Source organism: Orbicella faveolata, unplaced genomic scaffold, assembly GCF_042242905.1.
Source record: "Orbicella faveolata isolate gen_17 unplaced genomic scaffold, um_ofav_v1 contig_46, whole genome shotgun sequence".
Lineage (NCBI taxonomy): Eukaryota > Metazoa > Cnidaria > Anthozoa > Scleractinia > Merulinidae > Orbicella > Orbicella faveolata.
Window position 1 is genome coordinate 11,479,322 of NW_028301576.1, and position 18,834 is coordinate 11,498,155.

An 18,834-nucleotide genomic window follows, 5' to 3' on the forward strand; every position below is an offset into this window, starting at 1 on the left:
TGACGTGTTTCAGTTTGATACAATCTTATGATTACTGTAAATCTCAATAGGCAATTTGCATGATGGTGTCATTTGACTACAACTACTAGAATCCTTCACTTTTTCTGTTTCTTGCGCTAATTCGGGCAATTGTTATTAAAACCCCACTAGGAATTCAAAATTTAAATAGTAAAGAAAAAACGAAAGGAATTCTGGTAGTTATAGTCAAATAACGACATCATGCAAATCTACTATTAGGGAGTTTACGAAACCACGACGGCAACGGCAACGGGAACGTCACTGAACAAAAGAATTAACGAGCAGTACAATGGCTGTGCACGTGCGTTATAATTCTTGGTACATTTCTTTGCCGTCCTTTGCAAGACAACGTGAAATGACCAAATTTTGCGTTGTTTGGAGAACGTGAACCACGACGGTTTATCGCTGTGTTCCAGAGTTAGTTTTGCGATAGTTTTGACAGTGATAAACAAAGTAAATGACTTTAGAGTGTCGCGAGATTCGCAGGTAAAATATAAATCCATTTTTAATCGACGTTGTCCTCGGCGTCGCCTTCGTGGTTTCGTAAACTCCCTATTGTTAACTCAGTGTCCTGCAGTATACAGAAGAAACAAATCGGAGTCTTCAGTACATAGAGCGCTTTTCAATTCAGCGTGTTTAAACCAAAACCACGTAATTACTCTGGCCAATCACAAAGGACAAGGACAATACAGTGAGCCAATCAAAACTTGAAGTGAATACAGGTAGCCGACGTGATGCGCGGGAAAACTTGTGCGAGCGAGTCATGGTTAGTTTTAGTTTTACTTCTCTGGTCATAGGCGTAGGGGCACTTTCGGACTTGGCGGGGGGGGGGGGGGGCGGTGACCTTCTTGCCCGAAAAATTTACACAATCCCCGAATGCGTGATTGTTGAAATCGGATGCACACGCACTAAAAAATTAAGTTGAAAACAAAATCGTTCACAATTCCCACATCTGATGAAACCGTGTGGCATGAGATTTTCGCGGGAGTTTAATTTCGCGGATATTGGATTTTCAGGTTTCGAGGGAAAAATTTTCGCGAATTTGGATTTCAGACTGTACTCCTGGGAATAATTTTTCGCGGATTTCATGTACGGTACTTGAAAGTAACAGAAACGGAAGTCATTGGTCGTTTTCGTCACACTGTTTGAAACCAATTTCATTGAAATTCGGCAATTTAAATAAAAGTAAATTTTTGCGGAATTTTTTTTGGAAGGAGTTAGTTTTCACGGGATTTAATTTTCGCAGATCGATGAAAAATTCATGATAATTAGACGACACGTAACTTTCACGCCACACGGTAATTCCAAAAATAGTTTTGTTTAAGGAGATTGCATACTCAATCAATCAATCATACTCTAACAACAGTCTCAATCCAAGTACAATCTAGAACTTTTTAAAAGAAAAAGTTCTAAAAAAAAGTAACAACTAGGAACTCTATTTACGAGTTTTGGGAATCACGCCAAAGTGTCGTTGCCCGAATCATGAGCGTTTTGCCCGAAAAATCACAATTTCCGTAGCTGGGAGGGCTGCAACCCCCCTCGCCCTCCCGCCTCGTACGCCTATGCTTCTGATTGGCTGTGAGATTGGGGCGGATTTTTTTAAGCTTATCTTTTTGTGTAGTACAAATGCAAAGCAACACCACTACAACTTGGTATTACTTTCGACATGCACTCGAGTGAGAACCGCCCTGATATATGTGACGCGAGGTAAGTGGTCTACAAAGGTGGTATGACGTCATGGCAAGCGCGCGGTGTGACTGCATTGGCCGGAATGCGTTTCCTTACAATTTAGCTTCAAGCTTTGTTAATTTTACCGGATAATTACCCGAAAGGTTCCAACGTCTAACTAGCAACGTAACCAGCGATATATTGCTCATTTTCGTTGGATAATGGTTCAATATTTGTATTAAGCTTGTACTAATTTCGTGTCCAACTTTGTCCACCATGACTGCATGAGCGTAACCAAGATGTCAAGCAAAGCGCCGGGTAATAAACGCGAAAAAAAGTATGGCATTTCAGTTGTGTGTAACATAGATGTACATTTTGACATTTTTACTGGCACCTTATGACCCTGAGGTGAAGCATTTGCTGCCTTGCTCCTGTCCGGCTTGCTACCAGGCCTTCACGGTCAACAGGCCATATTCGTATTCTCGGTATTGGACTGGAACTAGCCTGCAATGGAGGCTCATGCGGGGAAGTGGGGGTTGGGGGATTATCAGTGAACAGAGATAAATGTCATTTGCATTTGAAAAGACTACCCGCATGTGCCTCAGTTGCAAGCGACGCACCCAAGACGAACGGTCGGGGGAAAACAAGTTTCCAGGAAAACGATTGACCGCTCGTTAAACGCTGCGAATTATCGAGGCCAAGGAACTAGGCAAGGTCATTTGAACAAAACTTTTTGATAATTTGGGACTATGATCAACCGAAAATAAATGCACGCCGTTGCCTGGTTCCAATTGACCGGTACAATGTGCTAGCTTTCGCTGTTTCCTCTGATGACTACATACGGAGTAATGTTATGGAGTTTAGTAATGTTATTTTATTTTTTATTTTATTTAGTAATGTTATTTCATTTTGGTGTTTTAATCCTTTGCTTTCCTTTTCTACAGTTATTCAGTGCATTTTTAATATTGTAACTAGTTTCGCCGGTTATTTTTGGGTACGTTAATGTACGTAACGTTTCATATTTACTTTTTTGATTTTTCATTTACCGTTCCATTGCTTTGTATCGCTTCTACTGTTAGTCTCTAGTTGTCGTGTTCAGTGTATTTGGGTTGTCGTAGTCGCCACACAAATTTTGTAAGTTTCGATATTTTCCCGTTATTTTTTCCTTGCTTTATTCATATTTCGCTTTGTTTCCTGTTTTGTTTGTTTAGCTTGTTTTGATTGATTTCAGCAAATCGCTCGTAAAAATGCGCATACTTACTTTTGTAGAATTCAACTACACCACATGGCAGTATGTTCTATATTACTTCCAATGTGTCACTTAACTTGAAGTTTTCAACTTGGCCAAACGCAAGCAACATCACACAACAGTCCGTTCAACAACTGCGAATGTTTGTCTCCCAGTTTCCTGGCGTGTGCGGACGTAAACATGGATTATGGGCGATTTCGTCTTAGGCGTCGCAAAATTTTGGCATGTTGACTAGCGCTTAAGTTATGTAGAGACTTTTCTTGGTTGAATGATTACATTTCTCATAAATGTTCCACAAGCAGCGACGGTCCTCCAGCATTTCTACTGAATCAGTTGCCTCCCCCTCCGTCCATGTCGATTTCTAATTTAAGTGTTCAAACTGCGCACCACTTTCTGCCATGTTTAAAGACCAACTGGCGCTTTGAAATAGCAAATCGGATTCGTGCACTGCACTTATGCGCTGGCCCAACACTGTTGCGCGATCGAACCTGGACAAACGAGTACAACTAAACATTATGCAACACCCACAAACGTTGCATGAAATACTTGACCATTTTCAAACAACATGTCGCAACACGTTGCAACAGGGTGACCAGATGCGCGCAACATGTTACGCCCAACAATGTTGCTATTTTTTGCCTCGTTAAAAGATTGTAATCATTTGGCCAGGGCTAAACTCGCTAGCGCGCTAAAACGAAAAGCCAGAAGCAGCGCTTGAGTAGGAAACTTAGCTCGTAGTAGGCTATCCTGTTCTTAATTTTCAGTATAATCTGAGAATTCTAGAGGAAGGTTGTTTGTCGACGAGCAACTGAATATAAATAAATAATAAAACACTTTAATAGCTGACACAATTACTGGTAACCCAGTAGTTTACATTGTGGGCTATATAAAAAATATATATATTTAGTTAAAAAATGTTAAAACATTGAAGGAGTTAAAATATGATACAGCATGCACATAAAATGTATTCGAATGTATTTCAAATGTAATTTCAAATAAAATGTATTTCAAAAGCAAGTTTGTTGGGTCGGTATTCTTGGATCTGAGCAAAGCCTCCGACTTAGTGAGTCATGACATTCTACTGTCTAAAATCGCTAAATACCACGCTAGTGAACCAACCTTGAGGTGGTTCAAATCGTATCTATACGATCGAACTCAAACATGTGCCGTTTCTGGATTGCTATCTAACCCTCTCACGTTGCCACAAGGCGTTCCACAAGGATCAATCCTGGGTCCCGTGCTCTTTTCACTTTACATTAACGATCTACCTCTCTGCCTACCAACTTCTGACGTCGAAATATAGTAGGTGATGATACAACGTTATGGACTTCCGATCACTCCATTGATTTTATCCAAAACAATTTGCAAGACAGCCTAAACAACGCTAGCAGTTGGTTGAAGTTAAACAAAATGGTACTATAGACCTTTTGACCCTCTCTAGTTGCAGTTTATTTGTCATCCTGTCCCTGTTTTGGGGCCGGAACTGCAACTTCGTCTCCTGTTTTCTAATAATACCCCGGTTTTTAGGGACGGGCCACTATATTTTTGATGGGGGAAGCATACATGGAACAAATGGAAAAAAAATTACTTGATCTCACTGGCCCTAAAATGATACAAAGCTCTTGGCTTCATTCATTGCTATCCTCGCCATTTATTTGAGGTGCGTCGCGATCATATAGGTATCTGGAATTTATTTCCACAGGGGGCGGGGGGGGGGGGGGGCGGTGGAAGGAGCGGAGGGAAGGGAAACTCCCATATGAAAAGATCGGGGATTGTCGTCAAAAAAATTGAATTAAACCCCCAAAGGAGACCAATCTGAGCGACCACTGTAAACAGAAAAGGCTTGATTACAGGACGCTGTTCAGGAAAGGAGCCCGCGTGTTAAGACTAAACTCGAGAGACCGACGAAAATCGAGCCTAAAAACGGAAATAACAGCGGGTTTTTGCATCCTGTCAAAAGATACCTTGACAGCTAAAAATAGCGGTGTTTCATCATGAACACACAAAGTGAGACCAGAATCCTTGATTTATACCCCTAAGCTTTTCATATGGAAGTCCCCACCCCCTCGGGTTTATTTGCCCTTTGGCAAACCGATGCCTTATTTAACCTAAGCAACATCCCGTGTTGGTTGCCAGTTCGGTTCATAAGGACCATTAGGAGTCATCAATAAATACACCATACAGAGACCACTTACAGTAATGACCTTTATTTGTTTCGCTCTTGCATATATGTAATGTAACGGCTCAGATTACTGTACTCAACATAAAGTAAATTACTAAACACAAACTAAACTACTTAACACAACTTTAGTGATAAAGTTTTCTTCGGGCATACAAGGGCATTACGTGAGTACACTATATATGAAAGAACAATTCAGTAGTTATTGCTTGCAGTAAAATCCTCATGTAACGAAATTTGTTTACAAAACAAACCGTAACACAAATAATTACGGTGTTGAATTTCAAACGGTATTAGAGTAATATAAATTATTAATTTAAGGTTGACATCTTCACATTTGAACTAACGCATTAAAGGCTTCTTCAGTATCTATCAATAAAACATGTATTCTTCAGTGGCGGATCCAGGAATTTCTGAGAGGAGGAGGGGGGCGGGGGGGGGGGGGGGGTTGCAACCCTCTTAACCTCTCCCCTGGATTCGACTCTGTTCTTGATTAATGTGTGTCCTTCCTTACGGACACCTGGCTAACATCGACTGAGTATCCCTTTGGTGTCCGTATTGATTCTACTGCTGGGATCAGCGTTCTGCAAATAAGCGTCGCTTTAATCTCATATGTTCATTGTAATAATGGACAATACATGCCTCGCTACTTGACAAATGCAAGAGCTGAGGCTTTTACGCTTTCAACCTGGCTGGAATCTTCTGCTGCCAAAGAAAACAGCATTCAAGGATTTCTGAATTATAATTGGCTCCTGAAGATGTCTTCTTTGTTTAAAGCAATGATCATGTTGCTCCCGTTATAACGAGCTGTCTCTTACAAGTTTTCAGTCCTTCACACTTTTAGTAGTTTGATGATCGTCCAAAGCAATTATTACTGACAATGTTTGCATGTGTACGGCTTCTATCATGCATGGGTTCGTTCATGTATCTCTCGCAATTTGATGACCGGCTAAAATCCATTTTACAATGTTTGCATGTATATGACTTTACTTTTGTGCGAGTTCGTCCATGTCGCTTGCAAGTTGATGAGCGGCTAAAGCCTGGTTTTTAGCGACGAAAGCACAAGCGCAAGCACAAGCACAAGCCTAAGCCCAAGCCCAAGCCCAAGCGCAAGCGCAAGCAATAAGGACGACCCAAGTGAAAACAAAATTCGACGGAAACACAAACACAAGCAAAATCATCCGAACCTTCCGAACTGTTTCGGCGCGAGGTAATCTGGATCCAGTTTTTCACTGGCCAAACATAAACCACGTGTGGTAAATATCCTTGTGCTTGCGTCATGCCTGAGCGGTATTTCGTTTTCACTTGTTGTAGCGCAAACGCAAGCATAAGCGGAAGCACAAGAAAAGGTAAAATTTTTCATCGTGCTTGTGCTTGCGCTTGGGCTTATGCCTGCGTCAAGGTCGTTTTCACGGTGAAATAAGAATTGCTGTGCTTGCGCTTGTGATTGCGTCGCTAGTGAAAACCAGGCTTAAATGACTTTTTCTAATGCTCCCATGAACACGGTTTTACTCCGGTGTGAGTTCGTTCATGCATCCCGCAACCTGATGAGAAGCTACAGCACTTACTGCAATGCTTGCGTGAATACGGCTTTACCTTTGTGTGAGTTCGTCCATGATTCTGGCAATGTGATTAGCAGCTAAAGCATTTATACATTGTCTTTATGTATACGGCTTCACATCCATGTGAGTTCGTTCGTGTCTCTGGCAATTTCCAAATTGGCTAAAGCATTTTGTACAATACTTGCATGAATACGGTTTCACTCCTGTGTGAGTTCGTTCATGCACCCTGCAACCTGATAAGTCGCTAAAGCATTCATTACAATGTTTGCATGAATACGGCTTCACTCCTGTGTGAGTTCGTTCATGTCGCTTGCAACTTGATGACTGGCTAAAGCACTTATCACAATGCTTGCATGTATACGGCTTCTCTCCTGCGTGAGTTCGTTCATGTTGCTTACAATTTGATAAGTCGCTAAAGCATTCATTACAATGTTTACATGTGTATGGCTTCACTCCTGTGTGAGTTCGTTCATGTTTCTGGCAATTTCCAAGTTTGCCAAAGCACTTGGTACAATACTTGCAAGAATACGGCTTCTCTCCTGTGTGAGTTCGTTCATGTTCCTTGCAATATGATGACCGGCTAAAGCACTTTGTACAATGCTTGCACGAATACAGCTTCATTTCTGTGTGAGTTTGTTCATGTTGCGTAAAAGCTGATAAGTCGCTAAAGCATTCATTACAATGTTTGCATGTATATGGCTTCACTCCTGTGTGAGTTCGCTCATGTCTCTGGCAATTTCCAAATTGGCTAAAACACTTTGTACAATACTTGCATGAAAACGGCTTCTCTCCTGTGTGAGTTCGTTCATGTTCCTTGCAATGTGATGACCGGCTGAAGCACTTTTTACAATGCTTGCAAGAATACGGCTTTACTCCTGTGTGAGTTCGTTCATGTTGCGTAAAAGCTGATAAGTCTCGTTCATGTTGCGTAAAAGCTGATAATGTATGGGGCTTCACTCGCGTGTGAGTTCGTTCATGTTTCTGGCAATTTCCAAATTGGCTAAAGCACTTTGTACAATACTTGCATGAATACGGTTTCTCTCCTGTGTGAGTTCGTTCATGTTCCTTGCAATGTGATGACCGGCTAAAGCATTTTTTGCATTGCTTGCAAGAATACGGCTTACATACGGAGAATACGGTATATGGTTTCACATCTGAGTGAGTTTGCTCATGTTGCTTGCAATTTGAAGAGCTGCTAAAGCACTTACTGCAATGTTTGCATGTATATGGCTTCACTCCTGTGTGAGTTCGTTCATGTTTCTGGCAATTTCCAAATTGGGTAAAGCACTTGGTACAATACTTGCATGAATACGGCTTCTCTCCTGTGTGAATTCGTTCATGTTCCTTGCAATGTGACGATCGGCTAAAGCACTTATTGCAATATTTGCATGTATGCGGTTTCATTTCTGTGTGTATACGTTTCGCGCTTCTTATAACCTTATAACTGGTCAAAGAACAGGCTACAGTGCTTGCATTCGTGTGCCTTCCCATGTGTCTTCGTTGCCATATTCATCAAGGCAGGTCTTGATTGGCTTAAATTTTAATTGTTTGCAAAACCCGGATATTGTACTTGATTTCCTTTCAAGGCAGCTTGTGAACTGTGCTCTCAAGATAGATGTGTTAATCGCATATTCCTAACAAAATGACAAATAAAATATCATATTAGGTTTTCTTATTTATCGATTCCAGGGCGAACCCGATTCACAATTCGATTTATCTGTTTTCAGGTTTTTTTTTCCTAGGCATTTCCTGATTGTAAGTCTTCATGGTCGTGATTATCATTCTTAGTGTGCCTAAGGGCCCTCCGCTGCGGGGTGGGGTCACATGCAATTACAAGCAAAGGTTAAATGTACTTTCCTGCTCATTTTTTCGCGAAATTTAAAATTAAAACTGACCTGCATAAGGAGAACCTTTTTTAGAAGAACTCTGGCTAGTGACACATTGGTTGGAAACTTATCTGAAATCTTGTTGAACTCAAAGAAATTTGAGATCTATTCGTCTGTTCTTTTTGGCGCAAACTCGCGAATAACAATTGTGGCTTCCTCGGGCAAGTGTTGACCCGAGCTTCGGTTTTAGGTCTCGTAAAGTGACTTTTGATCGACTCATGCTCTTGTTAATATGCCTTTCAACAATTCTACACTAAGTACGGCTGAGTTCTCTATATGTATTAAATAAATACATGAATAAAACATTTTTAAAAATGGCAATTATAACACCATCCATTTAAAGATACTGTGCACAAAATTTGAGAACCAAAGGCCTGATATCCACAGAATACTTTTATCGTCACTTTTCTTCGTCGCTCAAATTCGCTCGAGGGTGATAAACAAGTTAAGGATTAAGAAAAGGTCGACTTGTGGCAAGTCTATGTTACTAACTATGGGCAACAAAAGACTTTAAAACACTTTTAGAAAATGGCACTTCTCATCATTTAATCTCTTATCAGTCAGTGTAAAACACAAACTGCAGACTGCAGACCAGGGGTAAGTTGCAGAACTGAGGGTAAAATGCACAGTGCAGACCAGGAGTAAAATGCAGACTGCAGACTTTTAAAGTACATTTGGTGCTATTTCCATTATTGAGTGGTAACCATAAACAGGGTTATTCAGGCTAATGGCAATGAAGGTCTGCACCCTGGATAGTCTGAATATCACTCTGGTTAGACTGAATACTGTAGAATTCCGAAAGTAATGGTCTCCATTAATTTTGGATTTAACAGGCAAAAGGACCAAAAGGGTCCGCTACTTTCGGGTAGCAATTACTTTAGGGTAGCTGTTACTTTAGGATGGTTGAAAAAGGTTTGTGCATTTTAGACAAAGTGGACGAGTAATATGAAATTAAAAGTTCCATTTATATATGATACTAATGGTAATGTTGGTATTGTAGGGTGAAAGCATAATGGCCGCATTATATCACAATGTTACTAATAACACTGTATCATTTGACCCTGCTGCCAGACAAGTACAGCTTACAAATCATAGTTTCAAGAAACTAAAACTCTCTAAGTTGTTCAGTCCTGCAGACAGGCTGACCCATCTGTACTGCACTTGAGATTGGAGTTTCTCTATTACTGACTTCTTCAAAGGGCTGCTACTTTTGGGTGGGCCATTACTTTCAGGGGACGATTACTTCAGAGCTGGTATAGGAAAGTAAAAATTACCATTACATTCCGGGAGCCATTATTTTTGGGGGGTGGGGGGGGGGGGGTGAGGCATTACTTTCAGAATTCAATGGCATCACTTCAGTTAGCCTGAATATCATTACGGTCAGCTTGTTTATGGTTAGCTTTCAAATTATGATTGAAATGGTAACACAATTCAGTTAACAACTCTACAGTCTGCAGTTTGCAGTCTTCATTTTACACTGACTAAGCCTCTTACATATTCTATTTCATTTGCATGTAGTGTTAATTCCCTGATTCCCTCAGCCTCCTAGTTCAATGTTGCATAGGTGTTGTGATCCGCACAATCTCGAAAACAGAAAAATCAACATTGTTTTGGAGTGGGAGGGGGAGGAGAATGTTTCCAAGACATTAAAAAACTAATGTTTTACTTCAAAGTGTCTCAGCACTTTTGTCGCTTATTGTAGATCACACAACTATAAACAGTTATAAGTAATAACTTAGTCTGTTCTGTTCTGTCCCAAAAAGTAATAGATGTCCGATGAGATTTTAATGATAAGCATATTATCAAAGTAGGTTATTCATGGCAAGCCCACTGCAGAGATACAACAAAATTGAAAGACCCTTCACAGGGATGATAATTGCTACTTCAAACACACTAATATCCAATTAATTCATTTTGGGGACTGTACCATTCAGTAACCACATGTTTGATTGAGTACCACTGTCAACCATTCGGTAATCGAATGTTCAATTTTGTTCGATTGTCGGCTTTTCAACAATCGAACGTTCGATTTTGTTCAGTTAGCCAAATTTTAATGTGAGTTCGATTATATTCGATTGCTGAATCCAATCGAACGATTGGTGTTCGATTGGGTTCGATTATGCGGTATTTTACCGAACGTTTGATTAAATAGGCCGTGGGTACAACGTGACAAATGAATAAAAGTCACATATTTAAAACACCTCAAAACATTTGATCAATGTATTAAATAGCCGATACGAAGGACGATCGATGATCGTACTCCTGTGTGTTTCAAAACGTCTAGTACTCCTTGAAATCGTGGAAAAGCGATTACAGAATGCGTCAGAATGTCCACCTATTCTACATTGTAAATCACAGATACAAGTTTCTAATTCTTTTTCATAGTCTATAGCTTAGCTAGACACGAGAAAAGCATTATTGTAAACTCTCTTACCTTAAAAACCAGCGACAACGACTTCTACCACAGATCACACAGATCCCGCCATATTTACAGTGATTACACTAGAGCCCAGACTCTCGACGACCCCGAGAACATTTCAGTTACCCAGGTGGTCCAGGGTTTGGTGGAAACCCGGCCGGCACCGGGGGGTGGGGAGATGCATAGCCAGAAGTAAATTAAACTCGTGGCACAAACATAAGATACGTTTTTCCAAGAAATACAATTGACTGATTTGCTTGCGAAACACGTTTCGAGCCCAGGGAAACTGGAAACATTTGTTTTACAGGCGCTTGGGAGGTGACGGTAAGTTAAGATGAAGTCTGCTCCTATATTCCCCACACTCCTCATATCCCGTCCCCATCTCTCCATCCTCTCAACCCATACCCCCACTGCTCCTCATCCTTGCCGCAACACATCTCAACCCCAACTTCTCGTACCCAATCCTAACATCCATACCCTAACTTTACATCGACCCCCCCTACAACTCACCAACTACCCCTCACCCCTAACCTCTCTCCTCAACCTTCTACCCCTCATCTCCAGAACAGACCTGCCGCTCTGATGTGACATACTGATCAAATCAAATATTGGGACGACACGACCGAGCAGAAATGCTAGGGTGGGTGGTGAATTCTAGGCGATAAAAGCTGAGAAATAATAGGTGGGGGCGATTGGGAGTAGCGGTTAAGGGTCAGCGGGTGTATGAAGTGATGGTCGGGTGGTGAATTCAGCGTTGAGGGATAGGAGGTGCGATATGATGGTCACATGTCACATGTGCAACTTGTTCCTGCTAAAACGTCCAGAACCCAACAAGCGTTGTTACAAAACTAGTGGGGCAATCTCACATAGTGCAAGTGCAGTGTTTTACTCCGATACAGTAGTAACAACACAGGTCTCTACCCCTGTCGTTCTCCCCCGGTTTATATTCGACCCTAACCCTCGGGAGGTACACTCAAGTGCTAGTGGTTTTATCAGCTCGACTAGGTCGGATTCGACAGGTAGTTATCAAATGACGTCATCACGTCATGTCACGGTTGATTGATGTTTGTGATGGATGGTTGTCATGGGAACAGAAAACGTCACGCAAAAAGTCTCACACACTATCGGGTCACGTAACAAGTCACACAAGACGGATGTTTTTTTTTAAACAAGGTAACATTTAATACGTTTTCCTAAATGGACATAGCAGGACGTTTACTGCAGTCCTCTTGACCTCACGCCCGGCTTACAACGTTGAAAAAATTATACACAAACGCAACGAGATAAATGTATAAACAATAGAGATCAGAAACATATTGCGCCGGACGTGGCCATCGATTCCCAAAAGAGGTCAAAACGTCCTTGAAATAGTGGGATGTGGAGATTTACTTTTACGTTTTTCGATGACTTTTCAATTTGCCCGTCAAAATTCTGATACTACGGCATTCCACTATGATATACATGGTCTAAAAAGAAACGGGAATCATGTCACCCCATGGGTAGAACAAAATGAAAACCTGAGTCTTAATTAAATCGGTACGGATTAGCGGATTGGTTACCACCCGACATGCTAACTACTTAGATTTGTGCTTTTCCTAGGTAGCAGGAGAGAAATAAAAACAAAATTACACTTACCTCGTGTTAGATGAAAATCTGGATCTCACCAAAATGTAGTAACATCAACTCGACGTAATTTTCTAGTGAGTTCCCTTACCAATGTAAGACTTTTTAAAAACACCGTAACAATAGAACTTGGGTGTCCTCCCTTAATACGGACGCCCGGCTAATATCGACTGAGTATCCCTTTGATGTCCGTATTAATTCTACTGCTGGGATCTGCGTTTTGCAAATAAGCGTTGCCTTATCTCACATGTTCATTGTAATAATGGACAATACATGCCTCTCTACTAAATTGCCGCTGACAAATAGAAGAGCTGAGGCTTTTGATCTTTCAACTTGGCTGGAATCTTCTGCTGCCAAAGAAAACTGCATTCAAGGATTTCAGAAGATGTCTTCTTCGTTTAAAGCAATAATCATGTTGCTTTCGTTTTAACGAGCTCTCTTGCAAGACTTCAGTTCTTCACACTTTTAGTAGTTTGATGATCGTCCAAAGCAATTATTACTGACAATGTACGGCTTCTATCATGCATGGGTTCGTTCATGCATCTCTCGCAATTTGATGACCGGCTAAAATCCTTTTTACAATGTTTGCACGTATACGGCTTTACTTTTGTGTGTTCGTTCATGTCGCTTGCAAGTTTTACAGTTTTACTCCAGTGTGAGTTCGTTCATGCATCCCGCAAGCTGATGAGAAGCTGAAGCACTTATTGCAATACTTGCATGAATATGGCTTTACTTTTGTGTGAGTTCGTTCATTATCCTGACAATGTGATTAGCAGCTTGATCTGTTTTCAGGGGCGTTGTTTTGCTTAAATTTATATTGGAAAATTTACTGCGATGATCATTCTTCACTTTCATCTACAACCGCAGTTCATATATGAATTATTTCATATAAACTTCACATCATTTCACTCCTAACGGGAAGATATGAACTCAATAAATTGACCTCGCTCCCAATGTGTGGCTTCATAGCTCAGTTGGTAGAGCATCGCACCGGTATCGCGGAGGTCACGAGTTCGAATCCCGTTGAAGCCCTGATTTTTTCAGGCTTCTTCTTTCCAATTGCTTAAATTGGAAAATTTACTGCGATGATCATTCTTCACTTTCATCTACAACCGCAATTCATATATGAATTATTTCATATAAACTTCACATCAAGATTGACTTGTATAAGTCAACCTTTTTAGGAAGAACACTGACTAGCGACACATTGGCCGGTTACAAACTTATCTTAAAGCTTAAAATTGCATGAAAGTGTAATATATAATAGCCAGAAACAGTTTTGATTTTATTTATGTTGCTGTGATCTTGCTTTGCTAATGTGAAGTTTAGAGCTTGTAACTAATAAAAATATACAGAAACATCTGATACATATATATAAAGTAAATGTTGGAGTTGAAATTGTAATGGAGTAACATCTCATCTGTAGTGGAGTAGGGTTATAATAATAATAATAATAATAATAATGATAATAATAATAATAATAATAATAATAATAATAATATTTAGTGAGGGAATCCAACTCGCCAAAGGCAGTTTTCAGTGGAGCCCTCTTAAATAAAAATCACCTAGTAAAAAGCACCTTCCTTTGCCTCAAGCAAAGGAAATGTAAGACTTGTGCCTGCCTGGCCACTACGCTGGAACTGCAGACTTGACTTTCTACGTTTCCTTCACATGATCACATTTAAATTTAGCTTACATTCAGTGGTACACATTGTCTCCACATATATGCAGTTGATAAGGCAAATCGTTTTTTTTTTTTTTTTGGCACACAAAGATTAATTATTGACTCTATCAAAGTTCTGTAAACTTTTGCCACCTCGAATGGGATCACCACCTTGTCCATTGTGGGGTGGTATTCGAGTTCCAATGATCCCTAGAGCTATGTCAGAGGGAGTATTGTACTCCTGGCAGTGTCACTCATGCCAAAAAGGTTGAAGGGTAATAATAATAATAACTTTATTTACGTGTCAATTAGATTTAGCATTGCTGCTAATTGGCGACACCTAAAAAAGAGTTTACAATCATCAGGACTATGTACAAATTAAATTTTTAAACATTATAATTATTTACAAGATAAAAGCCAATCTATCAAAATAAAAATACAAAAGAGAATAAAGTTACAAATAAAATTAACTAAGAATGATAAAAATAGTCAAGTTGCACACATATGACATTTGCATCCACTGCTCACTTGTCTGGGTAGGAACCGGAAATTGAAAAATAAGAAAATTATTTTAATTATTTTGAATATTGTTTCGCATCTGACTAGATTGAAAGGATTTTTGATGTGATCTGATGTATGTCTATTTATTGATTAATTGTTTCATGACTTGTTTTGTTTTATTCTTGAAATAATATATTCTGTTATGCGACGTATTTTGACGCATACATACTAAGGAGGTCAAATAGCGCTGAACTTCAAGTATTGAGGGAAGACACGACTGAACAGAAATGTTAGGGTAGGTGGTGAATTGTAGGTGATAAGAGTTGAGAAGTATATCAGGGGGTTAACGATTGGAAGAAGCGGTTGAACAGTTGTGGGTGTATGAAGTGACAGACACATGGTAAATTGAACGTTGAGGGACAAGAGGTGAGATATGATGGTCACATGTGCAACTTGTCCCTGCGGCCAAAACTTCGATACCCCAAAACACTAGTTGCTAAAAAAGTCGTCAACACGACTTTTGATAATTTGGGAATTTGAGCAACCGAAAATAAATGTACACTGGGTGCCTTGTTCGAATTGACAGTTACATTTATTTATTTATAACAACTTTATTTGCATCAAAAATATACCAAAAATTTACATGCATATTTATAAGCATATAAGTGCGATGTAAGTAACCTGAACAGACGCCTCTTAAACATACTAACACTGTCTGCTTCAACAATATTTTGCGGTAAGGAATTCCAGTCATCAATGTATCTGTGCCAAAAAGAATACTTAAGGATATTTGTACGTCCGTAGGGTTTCTAGATGTTGTAACTGATAACTATTAGAGGATCTTGTGCCGCCGGTAATTTCCGAGTTTTACGCTAGAAGAATAACTATTAGAGAAGACTTCGATGTACTTAAAAAGCTGTGCAAGATGCGGTAAGAAATCTCGACGGGTCTAAGCTTAGACGGTCTTTCGTCACTGAAGCAATGTCATTATATTATGTTAGCTTATGCTGGGAGACTGCCGGCGATGCATGTTTCATCTGATGACTCTAGATACGGAGCCTTTAAGTTACAGTCAAACCTGTATTACGCGGACACCCTCGGGACTCGTGCTAGTGTCCGCTCAATACAGGGTGTCCGTTGAAAACAGGTTCCCTCAGAATTCGTTTTGAAAGGGCCATATTAATATTCGTCAGCATCAAGACCTTGAAAGGGTCAAATAGCATTCTTGTGAACGGTCAAGAACTCTGAAATACCGTATTTCCATAAACAATGACAAGTATATGAGGTAAAGCGATTCAAGTATACAATAACAGTATCTATATTGATCGAATCATGTGACGGTTTACAAAATCAAACAAGAGAAAGAGTTCTGTAAAAACGAAACCGAATAACAAAATATTGCATTTCTGTTACAGCTCAGTTTGTTGGCAAACTTAAATGACCGATCTACTAAAACGTGGACAAAAAAATCATGCATTCTTTTTGCAGTGTCCGTTTGATACAGTTTTCTAACAATCAGAAATGACCATCAAAGTCAAGTTAAAGATGTCCGCGTCCGCTTTATAGAGGAGTCCGTTGAATACAGGTATTTTCTACAGTGAATGTGGGAAAAGAAAAATGGGACTTGCACTGCTATCCGCTTAATAGAGGATGTCCGCTTAACATGGGGTCCGCTTAATACAGGTTTGACTGTACTTGTGTGGAATTCGACTACATCACATGATATGTGTTTGTACTTGCTGTTTTCTTCCCTAGGACATATATTAAACGGCATCCTAATAAGAAACAAGTTTTCGTTCTAAGGCTTCAAAAATTAAAAGTCACTATAGTCAATCCGGAGTGCGCTACTGAATTCTTTACGTTCTTCTATCCAAAAATAAAAGCAACGCTTAAGTGGGAAATCGCAACGTTTCGATGCAATAATCAAGCAATAGAGCGCTTTTTCCGTGTTTACATAGCCTCATCTAAATACGAGGAGGGCTAGGAGAATTTGAAACAGTCATAGTCGAGCGTTTGCATAATTTTCGAGAATTCTCCCAGTCTCCCCTCCTCGAGTGTTTAGATGAGGCTGTGCAAACATGGAAAAAAGGCACTATAGCAAAGATATCAGTGACGTCACCTATTGTTATTAATATGCCAACCAGAGAACTATTGGTTGGTGAAACAAAGAATTCTTTTGTTTAACGTTTTGAACATTTAAATGACAAAAACAATGTTTGTAAACAAACATCTTCGCTATTGCTTTTAATAAAGCCTAAAAGCGGAGCTCCTGGACTGGGTCGTTCAAAGTCCGATTAAGATAACCCAGGTTAAGGGAATAATCTCAAAATGCACAGAACAAAAGTAGTGAAAAATATCTTTGTACTGACAAGAAAATATTATACTTCTTCCGAAGAAAAAACACGTGACCTCAGTGAGCTCGTAACTTGAGCCCGCGATATGATGATATGAAATTGGTGCGCAGATACCTTGTCTTGACAGGTGTCAATTGACAATAACATGGATGTCCAATATCAAAGAACGAGGCTATAAATCAAGGCTGCATGTCTCTGCCAACCTATTAGCTGAAGTATGGCCGTCACCTTGCGCGTCGTCACCGTCGCCGCGCCGAACACAACGGTCAAACGTCGGGCATGCGCAAATGGGTACATATTTTGGCAGCCGCGCGCCAATTTCCCGCGCAAAAATTTGAAGGAAAACATGGGAAACAACCGGTGTCACGCAAAATTTACGAAAAAAATTGAAAAGTTCATAGAAATATGTAAAAGGAAAAGAAAGCAGGTAAAAGGAAAACTTAAGACTTTTCAGACACAAAGTTTACTAAGTTACTGGTATTCTGTTGATTTACCATTTTGTTTTGAGCTTTACCAAAAAGTTTGTAAGTTTTGAAAACCCGTGTCATGCTACGAGCCGACGGCGTAGTATATTTTTATTGTTTTTATTAATCATACGATGCGTGACGCCGGAAACGGACGACAAACGGTGTGTAAAAGAAGGAAAAATGGGAGAAGAAAAGGACAATTGCAGTGATTCGGCTTTGCTCAGACGAGCTGGAAAAATTTTGGTAAGGACTGTGGGGATTCCTTCCGGATCCTGGATTTGTCTGAAGCACAGGAGCGAGATGAATCGAAACGACAAACGATGTTCATGTCCATCGTCATGAGGGCATAGCTGGCCAAAATACCGATCCCGAGCCTGTACCTGGTCTTTGACCAGGTGGGAAAATCTCTTCTAAGCTACAAACCTGGGAAAAACTGGTGCACTAAATGCAAAGTCCAGGCGAACAAAAAATTCAAGGAGCACGGAAAATACATACCGCGGAAAAGAAAGACCTGCAACAAGTAGAAGGTAGAACAATTTTTAACTCTTATTTCTGTTAGTTCTCGTTGTACAGGCTAAAACATAAACAAATATATAAATAACGAGGAAAATGTCATTTATAGCATGCCGATGACCCACGAAAAGAACAATGTCATGAAAACATTTTGGCCGCCTTTTAGTTGATCGATTGCTCGCACATGCGCAGACGTTTGACCGCTGTGTTGCCGCGCCGTCACCGTCGTGCGTATGCGCTCACGAGCAATACTGCTAGCCATGATAACGATGAGAAAATCAGTTCACGGTTTTCCTCTTTTTATATATATATATATATGGGTATGGTGCTCCGCTTGGCGGCCCTTCTGAGCTCCGCTATAAAATAATTCTCAAAAATATGCACAAATCGCAACATCGCAACATTGTTGGATGATGTCGCGGCATGTTGCGAAGGGCTGGCCAAACGCAAGCGACATCACTCAACAGTGTACGTGTTTAAGGCAGGGGTCATGAAGGCCATATTTTTGCTGGGTATTATGGTTTGAATGCAAATATCTCGTTCACGTTTCAAGCAGTGAAAAATCTCTCTGCTTACTTCACATAGCTACGTTTTGGGCTGTTTTGTAAATTTTTTGGTGATTTTGGGTATATTTGGGGATAAATAGTTTTTCTCAAAGGATTAGTAAAATTTATGGAAACAGGAAATTTTGAAGATTTGATGTTGTTTTAAAATTAGAATTTGAAGTTAGAA

General features: G+C 40.1%; 1 protein-coding gene across 1 annotated transcript; it reads right to left on the reverse strand.

Moving 5' to 3' along the window:
- Positions 1-5,126: 5,126 nt before the first annotated feature.
- LOC110052459 (uncharacterized) lies at positions 5,127-11,073 on the reverse strand. Its single transcript, XM_089278108.1, has 2 exons — positions 10,997-11,073; positions 5,127-8,310 (listed from the first exon to the last, which is right to left on the reverse strand). Exon 2 carries the CDS (start codon positions 8,165-8,167, stop codon positions 6,776-6,778), a length of 1,392 nt encoding a protein of 463 aa, XP_089134234.1. The 5' UTR covers positions 8,168-8,310; positions 10,997-11,073; the 3' UTR covers positions 5,127-6,775.
- Positions 11,074-18,834: the final 7,761 nt, after the last annotated feature.